At 38.8% G+C, this 22,262-nt stretch overlaps 1 protein-coding gene across 4 annotated transcripts in view; it reads right to left on the bottom strand.

Moving 5' to 3' along the window:
* Nucleotides 1-22,262, bottom strand: part of GULP1 (GULP PTB domain containing engulfment adaptor 1) — a 670,190-nt gene that overhangs the window by 228,820 nt on the left and 419,108 nt on the right. For all 4 annotated transcript variants that reach the window (XM_063430129.1, XM_063430126.1, XM_063430128.1 and 1 more), the window contains one exon: nt 10,855-10,916. In XM_063430129.1, the coding sequence (XP_063286199.1) occupies nt 10,855-10,916 (62 nt within the window). The remainder of the gene's footprint in view (nt 1-10,854; nt 10,917-22,262) is intronic.

Here is a 22,262-nt window from a genome sequence, read left to right as displayed (position 1 = left end):
GGGGCTGTGTGTGTTTGTGGGGGCTGTGTGTGTCTGTGGGTGCTGTGTGTATTTGGGTGCTGTGTGTGTCTGTGGGTGCTGTGTGTGTCTGTGGGTGCTGTGTGTGTCTGTGGGTGCTGTGTGTGTCTGTGGGTGCTGTGTGTGTCTGGGTGCTGTGTGTGTCTGAGGGTGCTGTGTGTGTCTGAGGGTGCTGTGTGTGTCTGAGGGTGTGTGCCTGCAGGCTAGAGTTCACTCTCGCGAGATCTGAGCGTTGCCGCGGTTACCGCGGCAACGCTCAGACCTCGCGAGAGGACCCGGCGGAGCTGCTGGCTAGAGCTCCGCCGGTCCTCTCTCCTGCTTCCCTCCCTCCCACACTCATTAGCCGGCGGCCGCACCCGAGTGTCTCTGGGCCGGTGAGGGAGATCTTTGATCTCCCCACCGGCCCATGGAGGCACTATGCAGGGCTGGCGCTCGGGTAGCGCTGGCCCTGCAGGGGCTGGCAGGGGAGATCCTGTGATCTCCCGTGCCGGCCTCGGCCCCACAGTCTTCGCGGCCCACCGGGCATTTGCCCGGTGTGCCCGATGGCCAGTCCGGGCCTGGGTGCACCTATAACAGACTGAATAAGCAGGATAGTGAATCTGAATACTGAATAAGTGTTCTTATCTGATCCTCGTACTAATATACAAGTTTTTATTTAACTTTAACAAGTGCTCTGGAACTGAAAGTGAAGAGGATGCACCACAAACAAGTGGCATGTGTGTAAAGAAGTGGAAATATCGTAAATATGATGATAATTATCTGGATTTTGGCTTTACATCAACAAATGCCAATGGTGAAGAGAGACCACAGTGTGCAGTTTGCTTGAAGTTTCTGGCATCAGGGGGCGGGGCCTGACTCGCAAACGGACCAGACGTGTCCTCGAGGAGCTCCTGCCAGCTAAATGCTTGAAAGCACCCAAATCGCACAAAATTGTGGCAGAAAAACCCCAAACCAGCACAAAAAAGCCTCATATATCTACAGAGACACCAAAGTCTCCCAACTCTCGTGATTTAGCTGACTTTTGCTGGTATTCTGGCCCTGCAGCCTATCGAGACTGTGGATCCAAAGGCTGGGAGAGGCGGCCGATCTCCCACCTGGGATCAAGTAGCCCGACAAGAACTCACAGGAGCCCCGCTACCCCCCCTCTGGACCGGTGGGGGTTATCCCGGTCCCCACTAGACTCACCAACGATTAGCCTGGAGCCTGTGACCCGCTATACCCACGGACCGCGTGGCCGACCTAAGATGGCCGCCGCACCACGGCCCTCATCACAGCCAGCCAGCCCAGAGGATCTGGAATGGCAGAAGCAATTCGAAGCCAGATTCAACAAGGTATGCAGCGACTTCTGGACCCGCATAGCCGCACGCTCCCGCACCCCCATCTCACCTGTGCAGACCTACCACAGCCCACCGGGGCCTGCCACCGCAGTCATACTCCACGTACGCCCACAGCAGGGCAACGCTCGGATAAGACGGGCAGGGCGGAACCCAAACAAAAGGCCGGCGGTGGGAACAAGGAAGCGGGCACCGCGTACAGGTCATTGCTGCAAAAGCTCTGGCAATTCTGGGAACAACCACCAGCATAAACCACAGACCGACAGAAGAAGCCCCCACGTCACCTGCGCAAGCCCGCTGGCAATACTCGCCGACCAGAACAAGAACATGCTGGGAAGCAGTCCTCGGACTTGGGCTATATATGAGGCCCGGCGAGACAGCGCTCCAATCTCTGGCTGTGGGGGAGAAGCTGAATGGGCCACCCATGAACACTCTCCCTGGATAAGGGATCAGTATCGATCAGGCATAGGCTGAAACGGACTCTCACACGTGGCAATTCCACAGTTTCATGCTTTTGATGTAACTTTTCTTTTTTTCCTCTATGTTTTCTTCTCATTATAAGATATGTTATGCCATACTAACACCCTTTGTCTTACCTGCTTAATGCCTAATAACATCTTTTGTACCACACATGACAGCTACTGTTAGCAAACTACTATACACACAACTCTTGTCCTACCACTAGTATACCTCATAAATGCGTTGTGCATCATATATATACACAAAGCGAGCAACTACACTCACCTATAATGTCTTAAATCTCAATGCTTCAGTGTTTCGCAGCATAAGCCTGTGCACAATCTAGTGTATATGGTAGCCTCATGTATGAGTGGCGGGTTACGAGTTCCGGGATGCGAAGTACCACTCCTTGCAATACTCTGATAATATACTTATACTTATGCTCTCCTTCAAGCTACAACGTTTTACTTAAATATACCATATGAAAATGTGCATTTGTCCGCGTATAACCTGTTACATCTCCTGTTATTTTATCAACCAAGCTTGTATGTTTACATGACGGTTTTGCAAAAAAAACAAAAAACCATGGCAATCTTTCTTTGAGGTGCATTGCACACCATCTTGTTATCATTAACTCATGTTACCCCACAATGCCTCCTCTCTCTCTTTTGTACCCCATAACGCATATGCCATAATAAAAGAAAGATTTACAAAAAAAAAAACGTTTCTGGCATCAGAGTGCATGATTCCAAGTAAGATAAAACACCATTTAGAAACCAAGCATTCAAACTTAGTTGGTAAATCTCGCAACTTCTTTACCAGAAAATTGAAAGAATTAAAAGGGCAACAAGGAACCTTTTCTCGACAGTTGTCGATACCAAACAATGCTCTGCTAGCCTCATACAAGGTTGCATATAGTGTAAAAAGCCCCATACCATCGCAGAACAACTGATTCTACCAGCTGCTATAGATTTGGTGAGCATTATGATCAGTGAATCTGTGGGGAAACTGCTTTTAAATGTGCCTTTGTCTAACAACACAATCAGACATAGAATTGAGCACATGGCAGAAGATCTCAATACTCAATTAATAGAAAAGCTGAAGGAAGCGAATTTAGCTTGCAGCTGGATGAGACCACGGACAATAACAAAGATGCACATTTGATTTGCCATGTACGGTAGATGGTAATGGCATTGTGGAGGACCTTCTGATCTATAAACGTATTACTGCTAGTACAAAGGCTCAAGACTTGTTCGAGATCCTTGATACATTTAGGGCTGAAAATTATTTGGAATGTGTTGGTGTCTGTACTGATAGTTGGCGTTCAATGTCTGGCCGTTATGAAGGATTGCAGGCGCTCATTTGAAGAAAAGCTCCAGATCCAGTGTGGACCCATTGCATCATTCATATAGAAGCACTAGCATCAAAGCTTTTGAGTCCGCCATTTAATTTGGTTTTAAAATGTGTGGTAAATGTTGTAAACTTTATAAAAACTCGGCCAGTGAAAGCAAGGTTTTTCAAAAAATTGTGTGATGATATGGGATCTGAATACACAGCTTTGTTGTACTACTGCCCCTCATGATGGCTCTCTCATGGCAATGTTTTGTTCTGTACATTTGAATTATGGAAAGAAATCTACATTTTTCTTGAAACACGAGTATGCCAAACAGTTTGTGGAGCTAGAGATATTTTTGAAAAGCTAAATGCATTGAATCTCTCCCTGCGGGGAGGAAGCATGCACATTTTGAAATTATCCGAGAAGATTTCAGCTTTAAAAAAAAATTACAGTCAATTGTTTTTTTTTATGTAATAAATATCCCTTTTTTGGTACCAAAAAGATCAGTCCGGAGAGGTGTTTCGAGGGAAAAACTCGAGCCCCCTACTACCATCGAAGGTGTCACCCCTAAGGCATTTAAATCAAGTTTACTTGTGAGTGCAACTGATAATTTGCGTTATGTGATTATTAGACAATATAGCACTATGTTAGCATTTGTTTTATAGGTCAAACGGCTAGAACCCTAAAAATTTTTTGCATATACATATTTGTTAAAATAGAGGTTACCATCTGGGAAATAACCTTGGGAGGCTGTGACCTATAAGTTAAGTAATATTATTTTATTTCACTGATGTCAGGTGAAATTATCACATTTTGTATGTGTTCTGTTTAAACTTTGTTTTTCTTTGATTTGCTTCCACACATGCAATTCGTTTCATTCCAAATGTAAATTCAGACGAATTTCGGCAATTCGGACATTCAGATACTTCCGAACGTCCGAATAGCTGGATAGCTGAATAGCTGAATTGCCGAATTTCCTAAGTGCCGAATTTCCGAAGTGCCGAACTGAACCGAACTGCCGAAGTCCCAAAGCATTGACTGTCCGAATAGCCGAAGTGCAGAATTTCGGCATGCCAAACCGAACCGAAGTGCCAAAGTCCTGAAGCACTGACTAGTCGAAGTGCTGAATTTTGGATTTGCCGAACAGCCGAATTGCCGAAGCACAGAATTGCCGAAGTACTAATATACCCAGTGGGAGAATGAAGAATGTTACACTGTATACCAGTTTAAATAAAAAGTATACACACATAGCCAGGATTCATCTGTAAGCATTTGCAACACATACAAAAATCAAGTAACACGTTTATATAAAATGTAAGTTATCTAGCTTATCATATACCTGTCAGAGCACTGTGATTGGTTGGCTTAAACCAACCAATCAGAGTGCTCTGAGCCTAATTGCAGGGCGGGGCAAGGCTTTATAAGACTTCCCCCGCCCTGCAGAGCTCAGTCTGCGTGGTGCCCTTAGTTATTGTTCCCCCCTCCCTATTTTTAGGGTGAGTGGGGTAGATAGGGGTTTATTCATTTTTTTTGGGAGGTGGGTGACTAGAGGTTTGGGGACATTTTTATTTAGGGGGAAGACAATAGGTCCCCCCTTATTGGTATTTAGGGCCTCCATCGGCCGCTCAGGGGTGGGAGCCAGGGGGGGACAAAAGGTCCCCCCTATTGCTATTTAGGGCCTCCATCCGCCGCTCAGGGGTGGGAGCCGGGGGGACAAAAGGTTCCCCCCTTATTCTAATTTAGGGCTACCACCCAAAGGCTAAAGGAGGGTGGCGGGGGGGAGGACAATAAGTCCCCGCTTATTCTAATTTATGGCATCCACCCGCTGCTCAGGGGTGGGGGCTGGGGGGAGGACAATAGGTCCCCCCCATTGGTATTAAGTGCCCCCACCTGCCGCTCAGGGCACGGGTGGGGACACTTTTTTTTTTAACAGTGAGCAGCACAGGCCGCTCACTGTTTACTAGACATGCCCCTACTCGCGGTATAGCAAGTAGGGGCAGAATTTACTAATGCGAAGTAATCTTTACTTAGTATTTGTCAGGATTACAAAGTTGATCCAGCATTCAGAACTGTGTCACACCTAGGACTAAGGATAACGTATAACTGGGCCTTAGAATGGCCGCACTTAACATCTCCAAAAATAGTCAAAATATTTGCCGAGGTCAGGGACACAGAATCAAACACAAAGATGAGGGAAAGCCAAAAGTCAAGAATACCAGATATCAGGAAAGTTAAAACAAAGCCAAAGTCAAATACCAGATCAGGAACGCACTCTCGGATAACCATAGGCATGAAACCACGACAGGGCAATGAGCAAGAGGAGAGCTGGGTTTAAATACCCCTCCCGTGGATCCGATTGGCTCTAACCGGCCTTTGACCCCAAAGGCAATTACCAGGTTTCCATGTGCATGATTGGTGCTCAGCACAAACCCTCCTATGGATTTGATTGGCCATAACTGGCCTTTGACCCCAAAAGTAATTACCAGGTTTCCATATGTATGATTGCTGCTCGGCACAACTTTTCCTGTCAGCATGGTAATGTTGCTCGGCACAACTTTTCCTGTCAGGACAGTAAATGTCATTAACCACATTTTTATGTGCGGATGAATACGTGACAGTATTAGTAAATTTTACTGAAAGACCAAGTTAGGTATTTCAGCCTTTTGGTAGATAGCTCCCTAATACCGTGGGAATTAAAGAGTTAGCTATAAAGCGGCTGCAAGAGAATATATCCGAAGTCCCGAAGTGTCAAAGTGCCGAAGTTCTGAAGTCCCGAACTGAACCAAAGTGCCAAAGTTCCAAAGTCCAGAATTTCGGGATGCCGAACCGAACCAAAGTGCTGAAGCCCCGAAGTGCCAAAGTTCCGAATTTCGGAATGCTGAACAGAACAGAATATTTTGCCCATGCATGTCCCTAGTATTATTATCTCATTACCTTTATCTTGAGTGTTGTCAGCTCATGAAAATATAATCGTTACTAAAGCAATATTCTCTTTGTTCATATATCTGAATCCACCTTAGTTACTTGACATTATTTTATTTTATTTTAAAATGAGGCTTGTATTATCTATCTGTGACCTATTGTTTCAAATTAGTTGGTTTCTGGTCTACTACACATTGTGGTTTCTATACAAATATCACTGTATTAAAAGTGCATTTTATTCCAATTATTTTGACTAAAAAACTTGATTGACAATTTTTTTTTGTGATGTTTGCTGTTGAATCTGTGTGAAATAAATCCCTCTGTGTAAATAAGATACGTTATTTTTCTAATTTACATTTTACTTTTAACATTTATTAGAAAGTCACTTAAATTTACTCAAAACAGGCCTGCATTTGTCTATATCCCCACTCACACCCACAAAACTAAATGTTTCATTCTTTACCGGTTTGAAAGTGGAGGTATGATAATAAGTTTGTATTATTGATAGGCAGCAGTGGCTGTTTATACCGGGGCCCATGATGCAGCAGGGCTACAAGAAGATGGGGGTCAGCAAGTAGGTAAGTAAACAAGCATCAAGCAGTTTGTATGTGGCATGAACCCCTTTATAGCTCAGCTTATCTGTATAGCGCCTGTATATACTGCACAACTGTACATATACACAACCTAGCACTTTGTTTTGACCAATTGATACATTCATACAAAAAACTATTGATACATTAATAGGGACTAATAATGCTGAAACTATGATCCCATAGATAAAGGTATTCCATATTAAATTTTGTGCGACGTCATCAAGCAACTGAGAATGATGTCACTGTGCTCCTGCTTATAGGAGCCACCAGTAGCCATAATGCTATATTCAATTCAAGGCATCAAAGCACATTTTGTTTGTTTTTCCTAAGCGCAAGGGGTCGAAATCCATTACTTCACACTGTGTCTCAGTAATTAGCAACATGGTATGTGGGAGTCTCATGCAGAGAGAAGACGGCAGGATAAGACATTGCATTATATCCCTGGGGCAGACAACTTGGATTCAAGCTAGTAGAGGCTAAGATTTCAGGCACCCTTTAATGAAATCCCAATAGCAGAAGAAAGAAGCTCAAGAATGAAAGGTGTCATTGAATAGTAACAGTAAGAATGGTAGAGGGGAGACAGATCTAAAAAGAGTAACTCAAAGTAACAATTTTCAATGGAAAAGATAATGGAAGGGAACATATAATCTATTGCATTGTACTGCACCCTGCAACATTACACTACCAACTATGGCAATGTAGAGGGCACTGTATATTGTCTTATAAATGGTTCTGTAATGATGCTGCTGACATTTCAAAGCAGATATTTATAGCGAGTCAATAATCATCATTGACTGGCTGGCTGGGTTCTAAGTCAGGCCAAGGGCAGCACCAAGCCTATACATCACTAGACATATAACTGGTGCTTTGTATGTGACACTGTTTCCTAGTTCTAAAAAAAAAAAAGAAATTAACTTTCTAAATATAACTATTTATTGAGCTGACATAATTGGTACTCCACAACAGTCTACTTTGCATTTCAATAAAGTCACTCACTAAGTTACTTGTTTAGAAACAAATGTAATTTTGTGTTAATTATTTAATTGTTCGTATGAATAGAGGTGCATTTTAGGACACAGATTATGTCAGTTGAATTACATTTTATAGTTAAAAACTAGAGTTGATTTTTACAGAAAATCAAGATGAAAAAAAAAAAAAATGAAAAAAAAAAATACGGAAATAGTAGGAAAGGCCTGGGACAGTGAGGTTTAAAATGTTGATGGAATGGCACAGAAACTAGTAAAACAATTTTGGTAGGCATATAAAAATATCAGTTTCAGGCATCCTAAGTAACCCAACACTAAGTGGATCTCACTGGTTGGATTGAGCAACAAATAATATAATGGAGGTTTGACACATTGCTGCATCTGTGATATACATCTGTCTTTATTTGCACCTTTCCATTAAGTCATGGTGGTGAATTGTTAGCCCTACCTGCAATATAGCCCTTCCTGATGCAGAATGACAGGATGTACAGTAATTAATATTGGCCTCTAATAACCATTATTTACAAGAGACTAAAATGTAGTTTACTAGGGATGTCCCGATTATTTTCAGCCTTTAGATGTTGAAAAAAAAAAAGGATAGTTGTGATTATCAATATGTTCACTAGATCCATACTAAACACAAAATGAAAGTTAATACTGGATCTGTTTATTCAAATATTACAGATTTCTAAATACTGCATTGCCTGAACCATTAGTATCGAGTTAAAAATCCATTTGCTCACCATGATATATCTTAGCTTTGTTTTTATAGCTCTTAAACCAAATTTGCATGCAATGGATGTGCATTTCACGACATTCATGCTGTTTAATTAGATTATTTAAGAGATTTCCCTTTATGGCTAAAAACAAAATTAACTGCCCTTTCCAAATAGTCCCATGTGATTGTCAAGAATAGAGCTTACTATATAGGTGACTGTGCCGATGAACACCCTGTGGGGTTTTTCTTTAGTAATAATGAGTTTCAGACAGCATCTGATGGCTTAAACTACTATGCAACATAAAAACATTTTGGTAGTATGCTCTTTTATCACAGCCAATCCATAACAACTGCTATATAGAGATTTTTTTTTTTTAGAAAACGCAAACTGGAGATAAAATACATTACATCCTCTCCAAATAGTCCCTTGTGATTTTCAATGATAGATCTAGAGGTAGTTGAACTGAAAAATACCCCCATGGGTCTTTTCTGAGTCATAATGAGCTCCATCCAATAGCTGACAAATAAACTACTGCACTTTATAAATGCTTTTGAGCCGTACACTGTTTTATCGCAAGCCAGCCGTAACATGAGGATAGTTGAAGAGGGATTTCTTTATTTGGAAATTACAAATGGAATGCCACCGGGCATCAGAAACTCTAAAATGTGTGCATTAGCAAGTCTCTCGTCCAAGTGATGCCACCTTCCATGTGTAAAGCAGAATAAAGAGAACCACATTTAAGCATATGTAAAAAAATAAATAAAAATGAATTGATATCTAAATTGCTTATTCCTAACAGACATACAAAACCTTATGAAGCTTTGTCAGAAAATGTAATATGCTGGCCAGCAAACCATGCCTCTGCATACAGACAAGAAAAGACAGGATCTAACTGTATCCGACTTTACAATCTCCTAAGAGTTATTCAACAAAGTCATTCGTGTCAATGGGTGGCTGTGTATATTTGAATCGAAACCCATGTAATATATTAAAAGTCTGCCAAAATCCATGTATTTCTTGTAGAACACACTATTTCTTTTAATAATATTGTACAGCTATATTTACAGCTACACACTGCAGGTACATTTTAAATCTCATATAAACACGTTGCTGTCTTATCTACCAGAGCACATTGTGTTATACTGAATTATTGAGGGTTTTGTAAGATACCAATGATTTACATCCCATGCCAGAGTGTACCTTGACAAACTCACATGTAATATTAATAACAATGCAAATATCAAAAAAACTATTCTCAAATGACCATTATCATACAATTAATATTATTTAATAATGATTGTTTTTACTATCTTTCAAAGAGGCAGTTTGAGAAAAAGGTACCTAAAATTACACAGAGTGCTAGCAAATTAGTAAAATGTTAACATTTATTTCCTCTAACCATTACTTCTTCCTTTATTTTTGCTTTGATATGGTCATAGAGCTTGTAGTTAGCATATAACTGTATCCACCACAAAATGCATGACCAGCACTTCCCACTGACCATTACTGCCGCAATGTGCTTGAAATCATTGCAAGGGAAGACAATGGTAATACAGAGTGCACAACCATAGGATCCAATTGATCTAAATGGCGAGTACCACGCACAGATACTACGAAAGGTTCCATGGATTCAATATGGAATATTGGTTCCATGGATTACAATGTAGATTATTATACACAGATTCAATGAGATGGATAGGTTCCATGGATTTCAACTCCGTCACATGCAAGTTCTATTGATTCAATAGGAAATAAATGTTCAGGCTCCATGGATTTCGATAGGTTGTATCATGCGCAGATTCCATGGATTTTAAAGGGACACATCAAAATAGTTGCTTTTACACAATATATGCATACATGTGTACTGTTTTGGCATGTTTTCAGTAAGTAGAGATAAACATTACATTGTGTGCCCTGGCTGTGTCTGAACACAATTGGATCGAGATTCCAGTTTACATAACTTAAATAAACATTTAAAAGAAAATGGAGCATCACACAAAAAAAACAAAAAAAGTCAACACAAGTTATATGTGCTTTCCCATGTTTTATTCAGTGGTGCTATTTCCAGAAATGGCATGGTTCCATTTTAGAGGAACTGAGTCATTACATCATGTCCTCACAGCTATTCTGGTAGTTGTTATACCAATTCACTAAATATTAAAATTGCATGCAATGCATTATGGAACTGTGTTCAATACATAGTAGGATAGATACCTGTGCTGCAATATTTGCCACCACAGACACTTTTGGACATTCTTAAGTTGTATCACAAATTAAACATATTAAAATATTCATGACATGCTTGCACATTCATATGCTTTCACTATTTATAGCTAAAAAACAAACAAACATCAAAACACTAAAATAAAAACTGAGTTGGAATAGAATTGACCTGACAGACCAGGAATAACAAAGCTACAAAATGTACAATAAGTTGTGCATGTACAAACATAGAAAAGTAATTTAGAAAAATTATATTGTACTTACTTTAGCATTATATGCGATGAAGTGTTTTGATAAAGCTTCCGGAGTATGCATCCATGATTTATCTGCAGATAAAGAAAACATGGTTCATTCTTAAACATACAGAACACTTAAAGCAAAGAGTCATTATAGCAGAGATTTCACTTAAAACATGGGGTTCATTTACTAAACATTGTAGTTTGCTGACTTGACAAATTGTAGACAAGCGTTGTATTTCCCATGTCAGTTGACTGTAATTTTTTTTGTTATTAACCTCTTAAAATACATTTAAAATATAATTAAAATTGAATTAAAGGGTGAGATTGTTTTTATTTTAACAATAGAGTTATATAAATTAATTGTCTTATTAGTCGAAATGCGTTGATTTTTTTAAAAAAAATTTTTTTAGCAATTGTCCAATTGACATGTGTCTTACAGGACAGATACACTTTTATTTGTATCCTATATTTTCTTACTTAAACACTGAAATATGTTTGAAAATGGCCACAAGCTAAAGTGTTCCTTTAAAATTAACCTTGCAAGAACAGGTTCACTTTTAGAAGTGCACATACCAATAACAATGATCATTGAACCATACTGCTGCTGAACATGGTGAGACATAGTTAAATATTTTTCCTACTACTCTTATTCAACAGACAGTATGTGTCTCATTTAATTGGCAACTATTTGTGTAGCATAATGAATGCAGACATTCTATTCATAAACCTTATTTTCATATCATATATAAGTTGGCACACAGTTATGAGATGTAGCATATTATATTTCCTATACAAACATATATTCCTAAATGTTTTTTATACTCAAATCTTGGAATACTATTTATTTTATCTCCAAATAGTTGCATATTATCTTCATCTCAATGCTGAGTTATTTTACACTTAAACAGCTTAGAATTTGTATTTCTCTAAAAATGAATACTGATTGTGTCATAATTTGTTAATTTGTTTCCTGCAAATTATCTGATGGGAAATAAAAGGGTTAACATACAATACCAAAGAAACTGCAAGCTTGGCATTCTAAAAAATTGTGTCTGATACAATTCCACATATCTATAGAAAATCTATAAACGAGCAGTGTGTGATGTGATTAGATTACGCCAATGATTACATTATACTGACAAGACTTTGAATAATGGAACAGCGACACATAAAACCAATGTAAGCCAAGATCATTTTTATCCAGACATTCATCTTCAGCCAAAGGGAATACATACTTATTTTTCATTGTAAACATTCTTAGGAAAATTGGTATTTTTGTTCTTTGTATCTTTTTGTTTACATTTTTCAAATCATTTGCCATTTCATTATCTGTTTTTCTTATCGGCGAACATCCTCCCCTACATTTTGGTCTACCAATTAAATGAAAGTAATTTTTTAGAAGGTGTTATATATTGCATAAATCTGTGTTTCAGGCGCATAAATCACAAAACAAATTGTGTAATTAAATTTCATAAATGTACATTTATACTGTAATGGTGATATACCATGGCTTCATGGGTATTAAATCACTGCCAATTTGCAGACGGATTACATTTCCCATAATTTAGTAATTTATAGGGATTGTAATAAAAGAACAAGGTATTTTATTGTAGGTTATACACTAATGCCAATTCCTTGCACATATACGGATAATTATCACATACAATGTTTATATTTAATTTATTTAACAAATAGGGAAGAATAAAATCATTCAGCAACAAATGAAATGTGAAAATCTGAACCTGTTATTATTTCAAATTGTATTTAGGAATATGGTTGATATTATTTTTGCATTTTTATTTCAATTTTCTACAAAATGTTACAAATGAGTTTATTAAATATTGTTTGGCTTATTAATGTCCTGACGTTTAAGCATAATTGCAATCTGTGAACATAGTTAAACAATAGCAAAAATGTTGAACAGTACCTTTATTAGGAGTGTGTAAATTAGCCATGCATAATAACAGGGAGCATGCCGAGTGCTAACTGCTTATCAACTGTGAAACACCGCACATTAATAAATCCACTTACATATGGAATCAACTTGCATATGTTGGACTGCACAGGCTGGTTGTGTGTTGCATATATGAATACACTTGTGGGAGAACACTACTTCAGAGTGTATGGTACATAAAAATGGTATAAAATGTGTGATGTGACTTGCTAAATTATGCTGAGGAAATGTGACCTAATGTACTTAATATTTATTACTAAGCAAATTAAAGGAACACTGTAGTGTTAGGTATACAAAACTGTATTTCTAACAATAGAGTGTCGCTCTGCCCACTCTTCGCCGCCCTCTCGCGGCGGCAAATAAAGAGTTAACAACTCTTTTTATAGTTACCTGACTCCAGCAGCAAGGTTGCTCGACACTGGGTCAGGCAAAGTGTGAGGATTTTCAGGCCATTCCATGGAGTCAAACTCTGTGAAAAGTCAGGAGGACCTAAAGTGGCTGTCTGGTATACAGTCACTAGAAGCAGTCTTAACTATGAAATGTAAACATTGCAGTAATGTTTGAACCTGCAGAGCTGAAATAACAGGGGCAGTGCAACCAGACCACTTAAATGAGATGAAGTGGTTTGGGTGGCTACAGTGTCCCCTTAACTTGTTCTGGTTTGTTGTTTGAATTAGTGTACCTTTTGCATAGGTATTGTTAAGAGGTGGCTTTAGGGGCAAAAGCTCTCAATGTGGGGTTTTTCAGTGCTGGATCTTTTCAGGTGGCTGGTGCTTTTATTATTTTACACGGGGTGACTGCTAATAAAACCAGCACAGCTTCAGCACGTTCGGATTTTACAGATTTAAGTTTTACTGTTTTTTTTGTTGTTTTTCTTCAATTCATTTGTTAGAGCTAACCCATAAATTTCATATTTTGGGAGTGCAGTTTAGTTTTTGAGTACAGCAATGCCTTTCAGTTACAAAAGATGCTGCTAGCTTTTGATTTCCATATGAAATGTTTAACTCTAGGGTATTACCCTTTTAACTTACTCTGGATACATGATAGATGGAAGGATAGGTTACAGTGACATTTCTATGAGTTCTTAGAAAGCAGCATCATTATAATGTTGCCATAATGCCTTTCAGTCAGGGCATCACAGTTAATCATGGATCCTTGGAGCAAGAGGATCAAGTTGTGTACAATTATCTAACCCCATAACATATATGGATAGTCCCACCAAAACTAATGTGGATGCTAGATATATCATGCACTTTTTCTCTCATCATTCTTAGCTAGGTTTATAATGCCTGAGGATGATGGAATCTTTGTGTAGATCTTGGCATTCTTATACAGCTCATAGGCAGTTGTGTGAAATTAATAATGTATGAGAACCTTCTAATTCCTAACTAAATGTGTCCTCTAACCTTAGCTAACCCAATAAGTATGCGCCTACTAACATTATCTTATGCCCTCTATAAGCTTAATCTAACAATTGGCCTATTGCTCAGCATGTTAAACACACCATTTGGACATCTACCGCACTGACAATAAGACTAATAATAATGTGTTTCACAAGACTTTTGCAGAACAGGTTTTATTTGCTTAATATTGAAGACCAATCTCCGATTCCTGTTATGTCAACCTTCAGTGACCAAGCTTTCTGAAATTTTTCATTACTTAGGCAAATCTGGAGAAGGCCAGTGACTACTTTTAAGCGAAATGGAAAATTTAAGTCAGTCATATATGGATACAAATATAACAATTTTAATTAAACTTTGCCTGTGGCTTAAAATCAATTTAATGCTTCATTTAGGTACAGTGTTATTTATGGAACGCTAAAGGTTTTACCGTTTCCTGCTGTCAAAAAAAGGACATTTAATTGGAACTTATTTACAAACTAGCAGCAACTGAATTTTTTAAGAAAGTGCAAAACTCCTATTGTAAAGTTCCAGTGTAATTTGTCACATAACCTCATAACAAGGAACTATTTTCTCAAGCATGAAATATGTTGTATATTATTGAGTTTTTAAAATGGTAAATTACATTTTAAAAATACGCAAAATAATATTACGTTCTCGCATTTACTAAAGCCTTTTTAAAGTTTAAAGTTTTTTTTGCTGTCACATCATTAGTAGCTTGCATAACTCAAACACAACAGCAAAAGAGTGAAATGGTTTCCAAGGAAACCATACAAAGTGCAGTGTGATTAGCTGTTTGCTTGATGACAAGTACTTTTACATGTGTAACGGATCGACGGCACCCCGACTGGGTACCTCAGTTGAAGGATGCTCCTAGGGCTTCCTGAGGGCTCCAAGCACTCCAACCAACACCATAACCACCGTAGACTCCTCCAGAGAGCAAGGCAGGAACAAGCTCTTACAAGAGCTTAGTAGTGATTTAGCAAGGGAGTATGGCAAGCATAGCAATCCCTTGTAGCAGATTCCCCCAATAAGAGACAGGACTCAGATTGAGGGTGAAGTAGATCTGACTGTACTGGCACATACAGCCTCTTTTATTCACATACTACAAACATAGTACTCCCCACAGGGTTTTGAAGAACAACCAATCAACACATTACAACAGAGCTTACACTCCCATTCATTACATCAGAAATCCTCCCCTCTGCCTGTGATACAATTATCTCTACACAATAGACTAACTTAATTATCACAGGCAGAAAAATACAGTATTATAAAACATATCACAGGGACCCCAAAACATGCAATAACCCCATAAAAATATATCATCGGAACCGGGGCATCTGGGTGAACCACATATCGAAAATTCACCCAGATCCGTTCAGTAGTTTGGAAGATATGGTTTAATGCAGATTCCGTAGAACATATACAGGCTATATGAAAAATAATTACTGTAAAGTGTGTCCCCTGTACTGTAGTTTAAAAATACTGAACAATGTCTTTGTGCACCAAATACCGGCGAGATGGTACCGTGTAGAAAAGTCAAAACAGCGTCTGTGAGTTAAAATGGCCGCCATCCATTGTTCTCACCATGTGCTTCATCCATTGTTCTCACCATGTGCCTTTGATACATGAAATGGTGGCCAGTTACTCCACAGTTTGTCTGGTAGTCTATCCAACCAAACTAACTGATCAAACACATGGGGAACAGTGCAACAACCGAAGGGAATCCTAAAAAATATGGACAATAGTCATATTTGTGCACAATCTCCAGTTTTGGCACAGGGCACAAATAGTGTTTTCAAATGACATATATCCCAGGGCCATAGTCAGAAGGTAGGGGGCGGGCAAGCAGCCCCCTCCAAGAACACGTGGCAAGGTCTGTTCCGCCACAACATGAGTTGAAAAAAATAATTGTCTTTCAAATGATACACTGAGAAGAATAAGATTAGACAAGACACAATACATGCAGTGCCAGTCAGGCTACATAGTACATCTTGACTAAGAATGCTCATCAATCTAATAAATGTACCCTTTCAGTGCCAGAGCCGAACTTGTGCTTAAAACAGTGTTAATTTTGGTGGCAAATTTCAATTTAATTTTAGGCATAGTGTTTTGACTAAAAGCCATTTTAGCTTTAGTCATATTTTAGTCATCTGAATTGTTTTAGTTTTAGTCTAATTTTAATCGACTAAATCTCCAGCAGATTTTAGATCACACAACTAATTTCAGCCCCTCTGGGTGTCTCCCCCCAAGCATCTGTCTGACTCTTTTGCCCCTTATCCAGTCCCTCTGAAGCTCTTTGCCCCCCCAACCTTCTCTGTCTCTCCACAGCCCCATTTTTTTTATCTTTTCCCCATAAGCTTGTATCTTTCTTCCCCCCACCCCTCTATGTCGCTTTGTATTCCATACAGCCCCTCATTTCATCTCACCCAAATTCCCCCAGCCGCCAATGTATCTCAATTTGTCCCCCAGCCCCTCCATGTGTCTCATTCCCTCCAAGATCCTTCATGTGCCGATTCCCTCCTCAATGTCCCTATGTGTCTCATTCTCCCAGCCCCCAATGTGTCTCATTCCTCTCCTCCATCCCCATGTGTCTTACCTGCAAATTTAGTTTTAGTCACAGTCTAAAAAGGCATTTTAGTCATCTGCATTGTTTTAGTTTTAGTCTAGTTCTAGTCGACTAAATAGACACTGGCTGAAAATAAAATAAAGTGAAACATGAAACAAATGAAAAAAATATATGTGTATATATATATATATATATATATATATATATATATAGATATATATATATATATATATATATATACACATATACATATATATATATATATATATATATATATATATATAATAAACAATACACAAGATCCAGCGCACTGAATCTTGAGTGCGCTGGATCTTGTGTATTGTTTATTGTATAATATGGCCCCCAGCAGCACCCCATTTAAGCATGTTCAGGTGAGTGCAACCAACCCCCATGTTCTATATATATATATATATATATATATATATATATATATATATATATATAAAAAAGATCCAACCTCTGGCACTCAACCTCAAATAAATTAATAATCCAAAGACTTATACCCGGGTGTTTCCCAGCAGACATATAAACCAAAATTGAAGACAGGAGCACTCTCTGGGAATTTCAAATTCATATTTTCAGAAAATCCCCACCTCTACATCAACGTTTCGACCCTTCTGGGTCTTTATCAAGATAATGATAGTGTCAAAAAATGCATATATATACAGTGATAATAAATGTATAACACCCCATCTGTGTGAAAAGTTTTCTATCCACTTCCGTGTTCCGTGTCCTAGTGTGTATAAGCAACCGTTACCATGGATACACCTCCGTGACATGCGTGTTGCAAGGAGGAGAATAATACTTAGCCCAGGATAGACAAGCCTAAGATTAAGTAGACATATGAGCCAAGAGTATTATAAAAATAAAATCAAATTAATAAACCCACAATAGAACAATAACTGTACAACTGCCCTAGGTCCTAAAATAAAACCCAGATAAAGTGAAAATGTGTCTTAAAATGTGTTCCTTCATCAATAGAAAAGGAGGAGAGCTATGTATGTATACAAAAACCCTAAACCATCTATATGAGCCTATGTGTCCAGTGTAAATCAGTGTGAAGTGTATGTACAAAAAATAGTGAAAACACAAAAATCCAGTGACAATCAAAACCAGTGCCCCACACACCCATGTGACAATCTAATGTATAAATCTGAAGCACCCCTAACCCGACCCATAAAAGTGTATGAAAGTGAGTGACGGAATCTAGGTCTAATAAAATAACTAAGGCTTAATGTATCAATAATAAAGCATATCGTGAAACTGCATGAAAATCACAATCCAATGGATCACAATCCATATTCTAACATATACAATCATAGTCTACCCTGCCATACTACAGACTGATATTAAGTCACTGACAAGTAAAAAAAATCTATTAAATCCATCTACCCTACATCCAGGATAATTCTACATATAAATGCAGTTAGCTGAATATATTAACAAATATCCGCTGCCAAACACCTAATATATTAACGAGTATCCAAAAATGAACTGAATGATATATATTCATTAAGCCCTTTGGGCTGAACAGTGTCCAATTGTCTGATCCAAAATGTCTCTCTCTGTAATAACAATCTGGAACGATCTCCACCTCTGGGTAAGACCGGTATTCTGTCTATAGCAATAAATTTGAGTGTAGGCAACCTATGATTGCATTGCTGGAAGTGTTTCGCCACCTGTTTTTCGGTCTTTCCATCTCGAAATGCTGTTGTAATAGCCGATCTATGACCTCTGATCCTATCCCTAAGAGTCAAATCAGTTTAACCAACGTAAAATAAACCACATGGACACAAAATTAAATATACAACATGATCTGTTAAACATGTTATATAATGTGAGATTTTGTAACGCTTGCCAGAATGTGGATGAACAAAGGATGAGCCAGTAAGCATGTGTCCACATGTGACACAGCCTGGACAACGAAAACATCCCTTCCTCTCTGATATAGTAGGAACCAACTTGTCTCGTGGTAGATCCGTTCTCATCAGCAAATCTTTAAGGTTCCTATTTCTGACATACGATACTCTGGGGGTATTAGAAAAAATCGTGCTTAAGGTTGCATCCGTTGATAGAATGTCCCAATGTTTTTTAATGCTCTTAGTGATGTTGTCACTGGCCGAATGGAATCTCATAGGTATAGTGATTTGGTTCTTAACCGTGCGAGAAGTACCTTTTTCAAAAATTTCATAGGCACGATCCAAAGCCTTCCTCAAAACCTGCCTCTGATAACCTCTCTCCAAAAAAGCTTGGCGCATATTCTCTATTTGTAAATCTCATGTAGAGCCATCCGAGTTGTTCCTCATCACCCTGAGAAATTGAGAAATTGGTAAGGACTTTTTCAATGCCGGGGGATGATAGCTAGTAAAATAAAGTAAGGTATTCCGTTCAGCTGGTTTTTTATATAGGCGATAGCCAATCTGATTGTTGACCTTGTATACCTCCACATCTAGAAATTGGATTTTGTATGAGTCAAAATTTAAAGTCAGATTAATCGGAGATTCATCATGATTCAATGCATTGATGATAGATATGAGTTCCCCCTCTGAGCCAGACCACATCATGAAGATGTCATCCACAAAACTATGGTATGCCATGATCTGTGAACCAAATTTTTGCAGAATGTTAGATCTTTCATATATATGCATAAAGCAATTAGCATACGGTGGTGCTATGGCCGATCCCATCGCCGTTCCCCTGAGTTGCATGTCAAAAATTTTTTCAAACCTAAAATAATTGTGATGTAACAAAAATTCTAAACACTCCACCAAAAACTCAATAGGTGGACCTTGATGCTTATTACCTTCACATAGCCATATCCGTATGGCCTCAATTCCCATCATGTGGGGTATAACAGTAAACAGGTTCTTCACATCAATTGTGGCAAAAATGACAGAGGAATCTGGTAACGTCAATCTACGAATTCTGGAAATAAAGTCCTGAGTGTCCCTCAGACAGGTCGGAATATCCTCAAGACTAGGCTTCAGATGATGGTCCACATACTTAGCTAGGGGTTCCAATACCCCCCTGCGGGCTGAGACTATAGGTCTCCCAGGTGGTTTTCTCGGATCCTTATGCACCTTTGGTAGGGTGTATAACACTGGTATTTTAGGATGATCATTCACCAAATAAGCTCCTGTATATTCGTCCAACCATCCTGCTGACATGCCTCGCTCCACCAATGCTCATAATTTGTTGAGAATAAGTGTGGTCGGATCATAAGTAAGTGGTTTGTATGTGATACCATCACTTAACTGATTCAACACCTCTGCCCTGTAATCCTTATAATCCTGTATCACGATAGCACCCCCTTTATCCGCTGGTCTGATGGTGATATTGTTATCATCTCTCAAGTCCTTCAACGCAATTCTTTCTTCTTTAGTAAGATTATCTCCATTCCACTTATATTGTTTGAAAGTATGCTCTACATCATGTCGGAGTAATTGCCCAAATGTTTTGATCGAAGATTGTGTAGTGTTAGGTTCCCATATATTTTTGAGTTTAACCCCTTAAGGACACATGACATGTCTGACACGTCATGATTCCATTTTATTCCAGAAGTTTGGTCCTTAAGGGGTTAAACGGGTGTTTCTCTTTCTGTCCCCAATGATCTCTAGAGACATTAAGATTAAGTGTTCTGTACATCTTGAATAGTTCCACCTCCAACTCAAATTTGTCTGGTTTGGTAAACGGTACAAAAGTAAGCCCCTTAGATAAAATCCTGATGTGGTCAGCAGTTAGTTGTTTAGTAGACAAATTGAAAACTGGATTCATTTCTTCTTCATTGGGGGTTTGGATCTTAGCTTTATGGATCTTCACTCTCTGTCCCCTTCTAGTGGGTCAGGGTCTGTGTTTCCTCTTGTATATACAGTTGTTGGTATTCTGGGAGGGTCGTTGGGATGTTGGTCGCCACCTAAAAAAGTCTGCGCCGACTCCTGTCTCGCATATGCTCTAGTTTGCCTTCCCATTTCCGTGCCTTCTGTTTCAGACAAGGATTCAGCGGAGCTGGTGTCAATCGACATAAACTGTGGTTTTCTAATTTTTGATTTCTGTCGCATAAAGTGTGGTCTGCGTCTCTCACCGCTCAACCAGTGATAAACTTGATGATGTGTGTAATCATGATTCACCCTTTCCAAATTCTGTTTCTTGAATTTAATTAGATCGTTTCTATACCTCATGATTTCATCCTGTAATTTAATAATTTGTTGTGCGGATGATGCCGCTGTGAGCAGAGGCGTATTGGATAACTCAACCTTATTGATGGATTCCTTCACCACCACCAGTTCACTCTTCACTTCTTCCACTGTGATAATCATCCAGTCTAGGGCACATTTATTTGCTATACTTGCCCATTTCCTACAAAACTCGGGATTAGACCTCCCAATCGTTGGAGCATTGCGCACCCTAAAACCTCTAGGGATCCTCCTGGATCTATAGTAGTCAGAAATGAATGTACCATGAAGGTCTAGATCCACTTCCCTCCTTTTAAGCTTGATAAGTTCATTATAAATATCCCTGATTGAATCCACATGTTTCAATTCGTCAGTTGATTTGGGCCAGTTGATTGCTATAGACAGAATACCGGTCTTACCCAGAGGTGGAGATCGTTCCAGATTGTTATTACAGAGAGAGACATTTTGAATCAGACAATTGGACACTGTTCAGCCCAAAGGGCTTAATGAATATATATCATTCAGTTCATTTTTGGATACTCGTTAATATATTTGGTGTTTGGCAGCGGATATTTGTGAATATATTCAGCTAACTGCATTTATATGTAGAATTATCCTGGATGTAGGGTAGATGGATTTAATAGATTTTTTTTACTTGTCAGTGACTTAATATCAGTCTGTAGTATAGCAGGGTAGACTATGATTGTATATGTTAGAATATGGATTGTGATCCATTGGATTGTGATTTTCATGCAGTTTCACGATATGCTTTATTATTGATAATTAAGCCTTAGTTATTTTATTAGACCTAGATTCCGTCACTCACTTTCATACACTTTTATGGGTCGGGTTAGGGGTGCTTCAGATTTATACATTAGATTGTCACATGGGTGTGTAGGGCACTGGTTTTGATTGTCACTGGATTTTTGTGTTTTCACTATTTTTTGTACATACACTTCACACTGATTTACACTGGACACATAGGCTCATATAGATGGTTTAGGGTTTTTGTATACATACATAGCTCTCCTCCTTTTCTATTGATGAAGGAACACATTTTTACGACACATTTTCACTTTATCTTGGTTTTATTTTAGGACCTAGGGCAGTTGTACAGTTATTGTTCTATTGTGGGTTTATTAATTTGATTTTATTTTATAATACTCTTGGCTCATATGTCTACTTAATCTTAGGCTTGTCTATCCTGGGCTAAGTATTATTCTCCTCCTTGCAACACGCATGTCACGGAGGTGTATCCATGGTAACGGATGCTTATACACACTAGGTTTTCTGGACGCGCTATGACCACGTCAT

This window comes from Pelobates fuscus, chromosome 8, assembly GCF_036172605.1.
Source record: "Pelobates fuscus isolate aPelFus1 chromosome 8, aPelFus1.pri, whole genome shotgun sequence".
In the NCBI taxonomy this organism is placed as follows: Eukaryota; Metazoa; Chordata; class Amphibia; order Anura; family Pelobatidae; genus Pelobates; species Pelobates fuscus.
Note: the sequence above shows the minus strand (reverse complement) of the source record. Positions and strands in the feature narration are given on the sequence as shown.